At 38.3% G+C, this 15684-nt stretch overlaps 1 protein-coding gene across 4 annotated transcripts in view; it reads right to left on the bottom strand.

The window, feature by feature from the left end:
• LOC127412608 (probable phospholipid-transporting ATPase IA) overlaps positions 1-15684 on the bottom strand; it is a 211888-nt gene that overhangs the window by 133109 nt on the left and 63095 nt on the right. For all 4 annotated transcript variants that reach the window (XM_051649090.1, XM_051649091.1, XM_051649092.1 and 1 more), the window contains 3 exons: positions 8202-8329; positions 7735-7812; positions 5912-6000 (listed from right to left, as the gene is read on the bottom strand). In XM_051649090.1, coding sequence (XP_051505050.1) covers positions 5912-6000; positions 7735-7812; positions 8202-8329 — 295 coding nt within the window. The remainder of the gene's footprint in view (positions 1-5911; positions 6001-7734; positions 7813-8201; positions 8330-15684) is intronic.

Genomic DNA, 15684 nt, shown 5'->3' with positions numbered 1-15684 from the left:
TATTATATATAGAATGTACAGTAGGTTGTATTGTACTGTATTGACATTCAGGCTGTCGGTTGATAGTAAGTTGCCAGTGTGTTGTTAAGAGAGAATATAATATAATAATAATATAATTTATGACAGTCCGGTGTGAGATATAAGAGTAATAAAGTGCAGTGCTGATGTATTTTGATCGTGGGAGATCAAGAGTTCAAAAGTCTGATTGCTTGGGGGAAGAAGCTGTCATGAAGTCGGCTGGTGCGGGTCCTGATGCTGCGATACCGCCTGCCTGATGGTAGCAGTGAGAACAGCCCATGGCTCGGGTGGCTGGAGTCTCTGATGATCCTCCAAGCTTTTTTCACACACCGCCTGGTATATATGTCCTGGAGGGAGGGAAGCTCACCTCCGATGATGTGTCTGGCAGTTCGCACCACCCTTTGCAGTGCTTTGCAGTTGTGGGCGGTGCTATTGCCGTACCAGGCGGAGATGCAGCCAGTCAGGATGCTCTCTACAGTGCAGGTGTAGAAACGTGTGAGGATGTGGCAGTTCATTCCAAACTTCCTCAGCCATCTCAGGAAGAAGAGGCGCTGATGAGCCTTCTTCACAACGGCTTCAGTGTGGATGGACCATGTGAGTTCCTCAGTGATGTGGACACCCAGGAACTTGAAGCTGCTGACTCTCTCCACTGGTGGTGATGGGACTGTGTTCTCTATCTCTTCTCCTGAAGTCCACCACAAGCTCCTTTGTCTTACTGACATTGAGGGAGAGGTTGTGTTCCTGACACCAGTGTGTCAGAGTGTGCACCTCCTTTCTGTAGGTTGTTTCATCATTGTCAGTGATCAGGCCTACCACTGTCATATCATCAGCAAACTTAATGATGGCACTGGAGCTGTGTGTTGCCACACAGTCATGTGTGTACAGGGAATACAGGAGTGGGCTGAGAAAACAGCCCTGCGGGGCTCCAGTGTTGAGGGTCAGTGATGAGGAGATGTTGCTGCCTATTCTAACCACCTGGTGTCTGCTTGACAGGAAGTCCAGGATATAGCTGTACAGTGAGCTGTTTAAGCCCAGAGCCCAGAGTTTCTCATCAAGCTTGGAGGGCACTATGGTGTTGAATGCTGAGCTGTAGTCTACAAACATCATTCTCACATAAGTGTTCTTTTTTTCCAGGTGGGAGAGAGCAGTGTGTATTGTAGATGCAACGGCATCATCAGTGGAGCGGTTGTTGCGGTAAGCAAACTGCAATGGGTCTAGTGAGGGAGGCAGCACAGAGCATATGTAATCTCTGATTAGTCTCTCAAAGCATTTGCTGATGATGGGGGTCAGAGCAACAGGACGCCAGTCATTTAAGCAAGTGATTTTGGATTGCTTTGGAACAGGCACAATGGTGGACTCTGGTGGTTTGGTCCATGTTTTCTGGGGTGGTCCGGTTGGTTTTGGGTGGGAATAGACCAGAATGTTGTTCCTTTTTCACTGTACATCTTACCATTGCAGTCTACAGGCACAATCATGATTTCAATGACACGTGCAGAGCACTAGATGGCACTAATGTAATGGAGCTTGAATTCATGATCGCCAAGAGGACTGTTGATGTCGGGGTTTATAGTGGGGAAGGGGTTGCGTTTTGGTCTGTTCTCACCCAGGATGGATTTGGTCGCTTCAGATGACATTGATGGACCTGCTGGAGTTGTATGGCTAACCCTTTTATGCAGCTTTTTTCTGCCTTTTTGAGCTTCAAAGGTCTGGTCACCATTCACTTGGAAATATGGACCTACAGAGCTGAGGTATTCTTCTGAAAACTTTTTGTTTGTGTTCCGCAGAAGACAAAGTTATACACACCTGAGATGGCATGAGGGTGCATAAATGATGAGAGAATTTTCATTTCTGGGGGGAAAATTAACTTTTCGATAATGGGGCAATAATTTCCTCCTGAATTTGATTTTCAGGGACATTTTTTTTGTTTATGAGTGCATTTTCTAAACATATATTCTTTTATTCAAATACTTCCGTTTAATCAATTCATTAACACAAGTTCTCAATCTCAATAATTAGACTGAGAATATATTTCCTCATACCAATAAAATTAAATAAACATTAAATCATTAAAAAAAAAAAAAAAACACAGTCATCTGAAGACAAACAAAGCCTTTTTCTACAATCAGAGGGCATAAGAAAAGATTTTACACAAAAGGAAAGTTCCATTGTATCCATAGTTTTAACTGTGGCATTTGCAATAAGATCATAGTGACCAAAAGTAAAAGTAAAACCATGATTAGCAGTTACCATAAAACAAATTATGGCATTTTTTGTAAGAAAAACACATCCAGAAATTAAATTGTATTCTCTCACTACTATATTGATACAAGTTCATGGTAAATATTTTTTTTAATATCTGTGATGTGTGGATTGAAACCTTACAATGTCTGTCTGTTCATTGTGCAGATTTCTCCTTTATTCCTTTTCAATGCTGTTTAGAATGTTGGGGCCGTTTAATACAATTTATAATAAACTGGTTTAATCATCGACACTTTATGGGCTTTCATAGAGGTTTTAAACAAATAATCAATGCCGAATTCGTGACCCAGCCGTGCTTCTCGCAGCTCTGTTTATGATGATCTGCGCGGCTGAGCGCTCGAGACCGGTCCACGTGTAAATGCATGTCTCTGCGCTGATCTGTCCATTGAGCAGCGCTGACTTATCCGGGTAAATGTGTTTCCTTTCGCATTTGGAACGTTTGCCGTTTGATATTTCTCACACGGAGCAAAAAACAACAGAGCACAATCAGAGAGTCAGCCAACTTTGTAGATGCACCAATGCGACCTCTTGCAAAGTTTAATCGCACTATTAGGAAAAATCTTTGAAAAGTTAGTCTCAGTCCAGAGCCCTGATTTATTTTGTGGAATCTGATAATTTTCCACGGCATACCTGACAATCTTAAACATTGCGCTAAATGACTGCTTTGTGAATCGTAAAGACAAACAAAGCCTTTTTCTACAATCAGAGGGCATTAGAAAAGATTTTACACAAAAGGAAAGTTCCACTGTTTTAAACAAGTTGAAATCAATATGGGGCCAAGGTAGGTGCTAATGAACAGTAGGCCTATAAATAAGCTAAGAAAAATAAGTGTACAATGCTTTGAAGAAAAGGCTGACCAGCTTCACAGTCCAAAGCTTTTAGTACCAAAAAACAAACAAACAAGGAAATAAAAAATTGTAGGTACATGGTATCAGGTATGGCCAATTCCCTGATGAGGGCTAAGGAATTATTTAAAAATAAATAAATATATAAACAACCCTTGCTCATGCCATCATGTCTGTATGAGAGAGCACTCAAGCCACATCTCATCCAATTAATTAACATCTTCACCCAAAGGGATTTCCTCATTAATTACTGTTCTAGTTAATAAGCTGTGGAAGGAAACACAAGTCGAGAGGAAGGGAGACATGGGTGGAGGATTGAGGGAAAGCAAAACATGTCACACCCCCTTGTGAAAATGTCAAACCTCTCTAAAGCTGCTTTATGTGGAAAAATATGTCTATAATGTCTGAGGATTAAGAGTAAAGGGCGTTTACATCAGGGCTCCCAAAAATTTTAACCAAACCGAAACTGATAAAAGATGCCATCTATATTCATGAGACCGATGACAAGGACTTCTTCTGAAATACTGCCCAGTTCTCAATGTGAAGGATATTCCAGATACTAAAATGTGCTGTATATCACCAATGTCAATCTCCCACTTTTATTCACAAAGAGCCATGGGGCGGCAGGATTGACTTTGGCTCAGGAGGCCACAGCTGTGAAAGCTGGCTCAAAGATCAAGGCTGCAGGATTACAGCATGAATGTGTGAGTTCTATTTTAGCTTTCCTTCTTTCATTGCTCAATTTTTTTCTTCATTTTTCCTTTTCCTTCTTGTCCTTTTCTTCCTTATTTGCTTATTTTCTTCCTTATTCTAATTCTTTCTTGCTTTCTTTTCTTTCCTTCATTCTCCCTTTGTTTCCTTCCTTTCTTCCTACTTCCTTTCCTTTCTCCCTTCCCTCCTTTTCTTTCTTGCTTTCTTCTTCCTTTCTTTCCTTCCATCTCTTTCTCGTTTTAATCTTTCTTTCCTTCATTCTTTCATACTTTGTTTCCTTCCTAGCTTCCTCTTTTCTTCTTCCCTTCCCTCCTATTCTTTCTCGCTTTCTTCTTTCTTTCCTAACTTTTTTCTCGCTTTGTTTCCTTCTTCGTTTCCCTTGTTTCCTCTTCTTTTCTAGCTTTCTCCCTTTTTCTTCCTTCTTTCTTTTTCTTTCCTTCCTGCTTTTCTTCCATCCATTTCATTCTCATTTTAATCTTTCTTTCCATCATTCTTTCGTACTTTGTTTCCTCCTTTTCTTCCTATTTATCTTTCCTCCTTCTCGCTTCTTTCTTTCCTCCCTGCTTGTCTTTCATTCTCCTTCTTGCCTCCCTTCCATCTCTCTCATTTTAATCTTTCTTTCCTTCATTATTTCGTACTTTGTTTCCTTCCTTTCTTCCCATCTATCTTTCCTACTTCTCGCTTCTTTCTTTCCTTTGTTTCCTTATTTGCCTTCCTTCCTTCTCACTTTCTTCTTTCTGTCCCTTCCTTCATTTTCATTTTTTCCTTCTTTTATCCTTCTTTCTTCACTTCTCTCTCTTTAGTAATTAACTTAGCTTGAACAGTTTAATGTACAGACTGCAATGAAACAGAAGTCATGTTGTGCTGATGCTTGTGCACAGTAGACAGAAAATAAGATACAACAAGAAAGTTTGATGCAGCATAGAGCCAAAGCCTAAAACCGAAGCTAAACAAAAACTTAAACACTTTTCTTCTGCTGTCTAGCAAGCACAATTTCTTTTGGAAATGAAAATCCAACATTTCAAAATGACTGAATATTTCCAGAGAGCATCTTCTTGTAAGTGTCACATAGGAAGTGTCACTGGAATTTGTGTTCTCCTCTTACCAGAAGAGTTTAAATTGAGTTAATGAGATTAATGCTGCTCTGTCATGTCCAGTGCTGGTGAACACATCCTTTAGATCTGTAGATATGATACTGCTGCTGTGTTTTAGCATCTGAATACAGAACATAAAGCTGCACCATAATGCATGAATGTGAATATTAGGTTGTATTTTGTGATGGTTGGTGTGTCTGTGATTAGATCTAGAGGCCTTGGGTATCTAGACATTCAATAAGTTGAGAGCCGTGGCCTCAGCATGACCTCAGCCGTGTCATGGCCCTCGTCTTTTAAAAACTGCTTACCATAAACATCACCAGGTCGTAAAGACTATCTGGTGAGAAGGTAAAACTGCAGATACGGAAGAGTAATATGCGATTTTATTTTCTCATCTGCCTCATGCTGGGCATGGTGATGAACATTTCTTCACAAACACACACACATTTGCTTTTTCTATCATGGTGAAGACTTCCCATTAACGTCTTTTGGTTTTATACTGAGCTAATAATATTTTCTATCCCCTAACCCTACCCCTGGCCTAAACTTAACCCTCAAAAAACTATTTAAGGGCAAATCCTGATCCACACACACATACCTCGGTAGAACCGTTATTCTTATAAATACAACTGTGTCTAATGCAGAACTCATAAAATGTCTAGTTATAGAACACACATAAATGCATACATACAATCACAACCCATAAAAACACCCCAAGTTAGACAAAAAGGCATTTTGAAATATACTGTTATTTTCTGTATGTGTAAAGGCATGAATAAAGGATGTCTTTGCGTGAAAATCTGCGAGTTCCCTGTCTGTTATTTATAGAATGGCTCTGGCTGAGCAGGGAAGCAACGAGGCAGCTGCTAACGAGGGAGCTGAGGACAAGACAGCTAGAGCCAGATGTACACTCTACTGATGATGAAAGCAATGCAGGGTGTGTGAGTGTGTGTGTGTGTGTGTGTGTGTGTAACATAGCCTTACCCGTAGGCCACGCCTGCAATGGTGCATTTCTTAAACTTCATGACATTGCAGGTCAGGGTGCCCGTCTTGTCCGAAAAGATGTACTTCACCTGGTTTCAGGAATGAGAGGACAACAAAACTTGAAGGGATAGTTCACCAAAAATTAAAATAAGGTCATCATTTACTCACATTCATGTTATTCCAAACCTCTTCAAAAATCTTCCCTTCATGCACATTCAATGCAACTTGTACTATGTTGGACATTGTGACAGCGGAGAAGATTTTTAGGAAATATACATTTTTTCACAAAGTTTTCATATGGCTTCTGAGCTTGACAGCCCCTGGTCACTGTCTACTGTCACTGGGCCTCATTCATGACACTTTCGTAAATATATTAGTAAATCTGGAGTAATTTGCAAATAAAATGGACCTTCCCAAAAACTTTCTGCTAGATTCACAAACGCTTCATGCTCCCCATATTTGTTAGTAAAAGTTTGTATGCTAGTGAATTCCAAACATTCGTAAAAAGTGGGTGTGTTCACATTCATTCACAGTTATCATAATCCACACCCATGAAAACACCATATAAGGAAGGCACCAGACTCACTTGTAAATTCTGTTAACATAGTATATGCAGAACAGTAATGAAATCGTTTTTATGAATAATGTGCATTCACATCGTAAAAATAGCATCTCAAGAAAGTGAGGACTTACTGTCATCACATGTTTTTGCTGTCATGCTCTTTTGTGAATCAAACTGTTCAAAAAGTCAAAAAAATGGTTTGACATGAGGGTAAAACATGTTCAGTTCATGCCGGCAGGAGGATGTCTACCACCATTAACCTTCTCTGGTTTAGTTCACAGAGCATCGCCAGTATCATTGGTGAAAATTCTCGGGTAAATCATGATGGTATGAGTGATATATTTGCAACTGGAAAAATCTTTGGAGAAATTTATAGAATGCCTGAAGAAGGTCTTTGACTGAAACGCTGTAAGATATAACAGATTTGCAAGCTATCCGACAGTGCGCAGGATTTTTCTATTTTTTTCTCCATTGTATTGTGTATGCACCTACCAGCAATGTTTATTTATAGATTTAACAGCATTAGCATTTACCATACATTATCAACTAAACGTGATTTACTGATGTATAAAAACTAAATTATGAAACCTAAATTATAGAGCTCATATCAAATAATAAAAAAAAAGCAAATGGCGTCTTTCCATGAACTTTTCACCCCATGTCAAGCACTTCTGCTGGAAAAACGATATGCAGAGTTGGGGAAAAAAATATTCTTTGAAAAAATAAATGCAAGTAGTAAAGAAACATTTCTAAATAAGTACAGGCTATGGTTTAAAAAGAAAAAGCTGTTTAATTATAAGAACATTTTTTCATTACTTATTTAATTTCACTTCTATCAAAGTGTAGTCATGGCAGTTTGCCTGAAAGAACAAAACATTCGGATGTCTTACGCACGATTTACAAGTGGTCGGGAGCAGGTGTAAATTTTGTTTGTACCAACTAAAGTTCTGAAAATACGATCAGAGAATTTCCATCAGAACGGCTTTATGAATGATTTACACAATTTGTTCTGCTCGTGTTTCATGAATGAGGCCCATTGTATAGAAAAGAGCAGTGAATATCCTGCTTAATAGGTCCTTTTTGTGTTCCTCAGAATGAAACAAAGTCATACATGTTGGGAACTAAGGGTGATTTTATAGTTTCTCCAGTATTTGCATTTTGCACTTTTTGGTTTCAATTTTATGTCTAAGTAACATAAACCTTTTTCTCTTGAATATCCTGAATAAAAAGGTGCATTTCTGATTGTGACAATGAGGAGTACCTGTCCGAGTTCTTCATTCAGGTTTGAGGTGCGAGCCATAGCTGGTGTATTGTTGGCTTCATACAGCATGTCAGTGTCCTAAAACAGTCACCAAGCAGAATCAGTAATCACAATCTTTTTTATAATATTTTACAACATGTCTGTATCACTTTTTAAAACTCTTTTAAATATCAAGTCATGTGATCAAAGCAAAACTGCACTCAGATGTCTTGGTATTCAGGGGAACTCTAAAAACTATTATGCATCTGAAAGCTCTGTCTGTGTGCTGTAAGCACCCTGCCCCAAATCCAATTTTGTCATCTTCAAATGTTTTCTTTTTTCTTTTATTTTTTATAAAGCTCCACATTCATTTTGGCTGTGAAGTTTTCTGGGAGCGGCCCTGGAAAACATTGTGTAATGGCATATATTACAGAGGCAGCAGATTCATCACAGCAGAGCAGTGGGAGCTATGTCTTCCTCACACTCACCCAGTTTATGAAGAAAGCTTGGACGAACTTGATAACCTCCAGAGTCACTAAAAGACTAATGGGGATCAAGTTGTTGAAGAGGATTATGAAGGTGAGGAAGTTCAGGCCAAAGTTAGCTGCTCCGCCATCTGGAAAAAGAGTGGGGGAGGAAGAGGAGAGAGAGAGAGGTAGTAAGGTGACAGACAGGTTTTTTGGGTGGTGAAGAGCATGATGGGGGTGGTAGGGGAGATGAATGGAAGGACGATAATGCCACAAGCTCATCTTGTTTAATATGCAATGTTTCCACAAAGCTCCACAAGTGTTGTGCCAGTATTGTGCAAACTAAGCAAACATAACTCTTCCACTGAAACTCTCAATTTAGATCCAATTAGGGCTTCAACAGCTCAGTTGGCTGAACTAAGAAGTAGTTAAAAAAGAATGTTTGACATCAGAACAGCAGCTTGGGCAACATGTGCAAGATTCGAAGCAACTGATTTTCCCACAATGCACTGGGGTGGGTGATCATGAATTCTGGTCATAATCACAAACCAAATTCACATAAGCACGAAGACAAAGAAAAGTGTGATAATCAATAGAAACAAGACCACAGACACAAGACAGCTCACACAGTTAAAGTCAACATGCAACCCATTTTACTTCTGTATTGTGATTGAAACAGGATATTCATGAAGGGCGGAGCTTGAGTTTATCTTTTGGGATTTAATTGGATTGTGAAAAGTTTGCGTTCCGTACTAGAATGGAGCCAGAATTGAATGTGAGTTTGTAGTTTATTGTGAAACACTACTTTCTTCTTAAAATACAGCTGGCACCCAATTTGAGGAGGCTTTTTGATGGAGGTTGAAGGTCAAGTTCACCCTCAATAACATAGAGGTATCCTAATGTTAATGCTTCTTTTTCAAATCTATTGTTATTTGCAATTACTGCTGTAACCTTAATTACATTAACCGGCATTAAATAAATCTTTAACTATTTGCAAGATCTTAGAAAGTCAGCATTATCTACCACAGTAGCCTAAAACAGTGCCTAAATAACTTACGCGACTTCGCCTACAGTATGTGACTTTAGTTGGAATGAAAAGTTGGCTGAGAGGTGAAGAAAGTTATAACATTTTAAAGGGGTCATGACATGCTCTTTTTTGAATATTTTATTATCTTCCCTGAGGTCCACTTATAATGTCCGTAAAGCTTTTTTTGCACCAAAATATTAATATATCATTTAATAATATATTATCTTTTTCCACATTGTCTCTTGCTCTCTATCTGGGTGCTTCAACCAGCTTCAACAGGACAAAGCATAGACGCTGGTCTTCACCGTAGTGACATCTCACATCTTCCGTGTTTGTTTACACACAGAACGGCACGTGTTTCTCCCAGACATCAGCGGCAGCTGAATGAGACGTGTTTTTAAAAGTTGCGCTTGTACCGCTCTTAAAACGCACCGCACATCACCAGAAACGCATCAAAATAATCAAGGACGTCCATCTAGTGCATGTTTACAAAAGACCAACAATTAAATATAGCACAGATGGGTCCAAAAATGGTCCATGACGCCTTCAAAACAGGAAAAAGCGCAGCTGAATGAAACACAATGGAGGTCTCCTTTTTAGAATAATAACTTGATATTGCGTCTTTTAAAAGCAGTGCAAGATGCATGATATTGGTCAAAGCCGTTCATCTAGTGTAGAAAAACATTTAAATCCAGATAGGCACATGAAGGTGTCCGTTGTAAGTCCACTTTGCTGTAGATGAATCTCCCATGACAGGCCAATGTCTCTCCTCTTCACCTGTGTGACTGACTGTGTGACTGAGCTCCAGTGGGCGGGGCCAAAGGTGCAATGACAAAAAACAGATGTTGATGTCTTGCTGGAGGCATTCATACGCAAACTTTTTATAGTACAATGACCTCTTATATGTCAAACGATCAAGGAAAATGTTATTCCTCATGTTATGACCCCTTTAATGAATGATTACAAAGATATTTAAAAAAAAAAGTGCTCCAATGAATCATTCACAGTAAGAACTGAAACGTGTACCATGAAAGTAAATGGGGTCAATTTTGAATTCATGTTGACTTTAAGCTCAATTAAAAAGCTTTACCTGGGGGTCCACAGAATGCAATAATGCTCTTTCTGAGCAGTGAGGAGAGGGATAGCTTTCCCATACCATAACATAGAGCAAAAGAGGCTGGGCAATCAGAGAAAACTGCTATTGGTTTTGACTCACAGAGAGAGGAAGAGGTTCTGGCTAGTGGTGGGAAGGAAGACAATCAGTTTGGATGTTTCAGTGTTAAGGAGAGGGACTCAATCCAAAGCGTATTACCATTATATGGAGCCAGGCAGAGAGAGGTGAAATTTGGAGGTATTTCAATAAAAGGTCACTGACTGTTCAATATGATTCATTGTCTAAACCATGGTATAAGCAAGCCATGCAAAGACGATGAACTAAGCTTGACTGTCTCTTGACCTTCGATTAAAGGACAATTTTCTACTTCTTGTCTTTTACTTTACACCTAGACAAAACTGTATCCAGGAAAATTTCCAAGGTTAGTTAGATAAACCGTTCAAGCCTAAAGCTGATTAGACTAAAGTTTAAAGATAAGTTCATTAACAAACACGAAGACTGAAATGAAACGGAACTGTTTTTTTGTGCATTCAATATCAATGAGATAGAAATGCTTCACCAAACTAGGGCTTAGCGATATTGGATATTCACAATATTTTCACAATGATTCTGCTGGCAAAATAAAATGAAGAAACATTTTGAATATCACAATACTGATTTTCATGATATCATGATTTTAAAGCTTTTTTAAATTAAGCTTCCTAAAGATAGCGTCATTAGACTAGATTGATGATCCTCCCGTTTCACAACTCAGTGACTTGTTAAGACAAGACTTGTAAAGACAAGTATGTTTTAATAGCATCGCTCATTTAAACTTCAGCAGCAAAAATGCAGTTTAATTTGGAATGTTAGATTATTTTTTGTGAGTCAATTCCAATCATTCATTTCAATGATTCAATTCAAAGATTCATTTACGTCATCACTCAAATGTTCACAAAAGACTCTGTGTGGCATTTTTCAAATTGTAGTAAAATGTATGTAGCTAAATATTGCTGTGTATCACTACTATGTTGTTATATTGGTGCACATATAATAAAAATTACATTCTTGTGTTCATTTAGCAAAAAAAAAAAAAAAAAAAAAAAAAAAAAGGGAAAACATGCCTTCATCATTTTTAACTTAAACATTTTACTGCATTTTAATTCAAAATCATTCAGAATCTAATGAAATGATGGTTCCTCAGATTGAAGAAAAATAATGAACCTCTTTAAAGAATTTGTTCAGCCAAAATGAAAATTCTCTCATCATTTACTCACCCTCATGCCATCTCAGATGTGTATGACTTTCTTTCTTCTGCAGAACACAAACAAAGATTTTTTGAAGAATATCTCAGCTCTGTAGGTCCATAAAATGCAAGTGAATGGTGATCAGGCCTTTGAAGGTCCAAAAAAGAGATAAAGTCAGCATGAAAGTAATCCATATGACTCGAGTGGTTTAATCAATGTCTTCTGAAGCGACCCAGTTGGTTTTGGGTGAGAACAGACCAAACTATAACTCCTTTTTCACTGTATGACATATGCGTAGAGCGCTAGATGACGCTATAGAAAGTGTAATCAAGCTTGAAATCATGATCGCCAAGGAGACTGCTGTCAAGACGTACAATGAATATGTTAGATTTTGGTCTGTTCTCACACAAAACCAACTGGATCACTTTAGAAGATATGCATTAAACCACTGGAGACTTATGGATTACTTTTATGGTGCCTTTGTGCTTTTTGAAGCTTCAATGGCCTGATCACCATTCACTTGCATTGTATGGACCTACAGAGCTGAGATGTTCTTTTAAAATCTTCTTTTGTGTTCTGCAGAAGAAAGTCACACATCTGGGATGGCTTGAGGGTTAGTAAATGATAAGAGTTTTCATTTTTAGGTGAACTATCCCTTAAGCTATTTACATAAATATTAAGATCAAGTATAACTAAAATCATCAAAGGGGTAAAAAAATAAATAAATATTGAGATACCAATATTTAAATATTTTATATTGCCCAACCCAACATCACCCAAGTCTTCTAATCACTATGTCTACCATTAGACATGCTCACAGCAGCATTCTATAGCACTGAATTCACACTGCATCCTAAAGCAGCAAGAAATGCAGCAGGCATACTCGGGCCCAGTGACATCACACAGCGAGGAGTTGCGATAAGGAGTGCGCTACATGGTCAGCACATCTTAAGACATCCATCAGCATTTGTGTGGCAAAAAACCTGCTACCTGTTATTTCATGGTCAGGAGTTCAGTATGGGTGACTGTTGTCGCAGGTGGCGTGAATGCATAAAAAATTACTGCAGCTCAAGTCCTGAGGAGCCCCATCTGCATAAAGCCATGTGTGTTGGTTTGGATACAGATTGGGACAGAAGCCAGAATAAAATATCATAGGAGTAGAAAGTCAAATTAATTATTTATGATGAATAATTACTCATCAGCTTGAAGTGAGGTACACTCAGACTAATGAGAGGAAGGTGTGCATCCGTTTCCCTCAGCTTATGCCTGGTTCTCTGCTAACCTTTATGAAACGTGCAAATTAATTAAATTCAAACACACACATATAGCGCTGCTGCACTGTATCCTATGTGACAAGATAAGTAATTTGACAATACTGCACAATGTGACGCAATCACTGACAATCATAAGATATTTGACGTTTAATATGTGTAGTATGGTTTTAGACCAATTCGATTTCACAGTGGGCAGGGTTTCCCAGTGCAATACTGCAGAAATAGAAACCAAGTGACTGACAAAATATTCTGTTGCTCATCACGGTGACCTAATGTACAGCATTTAGGGGTGGGAATCAATTGGGACCTGGCAAAACTATATAACATTGATATCTGGGTCGCAATATAATACTATTGCGATTCTTTATGTTAGCATATTTTTGAGGCATTGATATATTAGCCAACAATTAACATTAGCCAACATTTAATTTAGAATTCTAATTTCACTCAGTTGGGCTTCTGTTGAATGTCTGGTGTAATAGCGTTGGGAGACCAAAAGGGGGTGATATAACATTTACTGAAGCAGTTCGCAAGGCACAGGTTTTACAACATAGGATGGATATTTTAGAGCTCCTTGCACAGGACGCATACACACAAAAGTTACGAAGGTTTTTGTACTACAAGAATGAAAGTGAAGTTGATAAGTTTGCAGGTTAGTGTACAAAACTGGTTTAACTGCACAAACTGAACAATTAGAAATTATTATGCAATTTCTCTGTATGTATCATTTAAGAGGTTTCATTCAAGCTGTCAAACCACACAACAACATACTTGCAACTGAAAATACATTGTGTAGGCATTGTGAAAGGAACATATACACAATAAATCATCCACTTATGGCTAGAGTAAATATTCTGTGTCCTTTGATAATGATTTGGGTCGAATTTAATGGAAAACTATGTGAGTAATGCTCCATGGCGCTGCAGATTTTTTAGCAGCCTTGAGAGACGACGAGCCCGCGGTATGTACAGTATTTACCTTCATAAAAAAATATTGTTTTGAATTTTAGAACGAGCCATATCATCCTCTAGACACGTCCGGTGTGCGACCCTCTTTAATTTACCCTGCCACTCACACTTTACCAAAGTTGTGTTGAGAAATATATTTGAAAAGACAGACTATTGTGCAACGGGTAGCCCTATTTATATCTGAAAAAATCCTGATATACAGTACTGTGCAAAAGTTTTAGGCACTTGTGAAAAAATGTTGCATAGTGAGAATGTCTTCAAAAATAATATCATAAATAGTTTTCATTTATCACTTAATGTCATACGAAGTCCAGTAAACATAAAAAAGCTAAATCAATATTTGGTGTGACCACCTTTGCCTTTAAAACAGCACCAATTCTCCTAGGTACACTTGGACACAGTTTTTCTTGGTTGTTGGCAGATAGGATGTTCCAAGCTTCTTGGAGAATTCGCCACAGTTCTTCTATCTATTTATTGTCTCAATTGCTTCTGTCTCTTTATGTAATCACAGACTGTGGGGGCCATGACATCTGCTGCAGGGCTCCCTGTTCTTCTATTCTAATCTTTTCTATTTGCAAAAGTAATGTTTGGGAGTCTAACATTTATATTTCCTATTGACACACTAAAGCTGAAGATATAAATAACCATCTTAAGACAAATGCTTTTGTGAAACATCTTATGTGCCTAAGAATTTTGCACAGTACTGTATATCAATAATCATCTGGAAAATCTTCCGATTATTGATGCGTGAAAAAGGCTTCAATGCTAAGCCTAACGGATATCCTTACAAATGAAACAAGTTACAGTACAGACATTCTTAGCTCGTTCTGTTTGCAGTTTGGTCAGTTAGAAATAATTGAGTGTTTTTTGACCTATTGTTGCAGTACGTTTGGTTTTCTCACACACTTGCTCAGAGTTAGACAAATCTCTTTTACCCAAAAATATTAATGTAAAAATGTCATTAAAAATGTCAATTCTTGTCATTAGATTATAGGTACTGGTCCAATGGCACAAAACCAGAAAAATCCAATCGTACCCCTGACTCAAAGACAGGAAGTGTCCTTTGTTTATGAAATAGATGTAACCAGTAATACCATGTAAACAGACAAATCAATGCCACCTCTCTCTTTTACGGTTCCATTTGGAGGGCAAAATACGAAAGTAGCAGACTGAGTCTCCCTCCTTTTGAGGAATAATCACTTTCGTGATGAATACCTGCTTTATGACCTCACTGTTCCCTTAAATGGCACCCAACATCATCGTTACTTCCTTACAAATAATTGTGCTGGATGTGAACGATCGCACTTTGAACCTAGAGTCCACAGTAGTGTTCTGCGTCTCAGTATTTGAAGACAACAGAGACATTTTTCCAAGAACTTACAGAGCATACCAAGAAGGGAACCGTGTAGGCCGTAAAACAAGTTGGGATTGACTTGGACACAAACAGCCCCTCCTATTGAAATAAATATTAATGGTGGTGGTGACACGTTAATCAATTTGCAAGTGGCTCCTGGCACAAATTGAATAGCTCTTTATCTTTTGTTGGTGTGCAAAATTGGCTCAGAATGAATTTCTTGTTAATTTTTTGTTCCATCGCTGTTCATTAAAAATAAATGGCAATGTTCTATTTCTTAATGTCTTACTTTTCCAGTCTAAACATTAAACCTATTAGCATGGATTTGCTCATCTCCTCAGAGCTACTGCCCTTTTTTCTTTCTTTTTTTTTTCTTGTCCAGTCTGTCAGCACCGGTAAAACAAACACAGCAGAATGAGGAGGAGGATGTGGAGGTGGGGGCATTTAAAAAAATGTCAGTTTGTCCCTCAGGCTCCTCTGGCTTTTACATTAAACAAGGGAACATGTATCAAACTCTTGCTCTGACAGGTCCTGTGGGTAA

The sequence above is a fragment of the Myxocyprinus asiaticus genome, chromosome 22 (genome assembly GCF_019703515.2).
Source record: "Myxocyprinus asiaticus isolate MX2 ecotype Aquarium Trade chromosome 22, UBuf_Myxa_2, whole genome shotgun sequence".
NCBI lineage: Eukaryota > Metazoa > Chordata > Actinopteri > Cypriniformes > Catostomidae > Myxocyprinus > Myxocyprinus asiaticus.
Note: the sequence above shows the minus strand (reverse complement) of the source record. Positions and strands in the feature narration are given on the sequence as shown.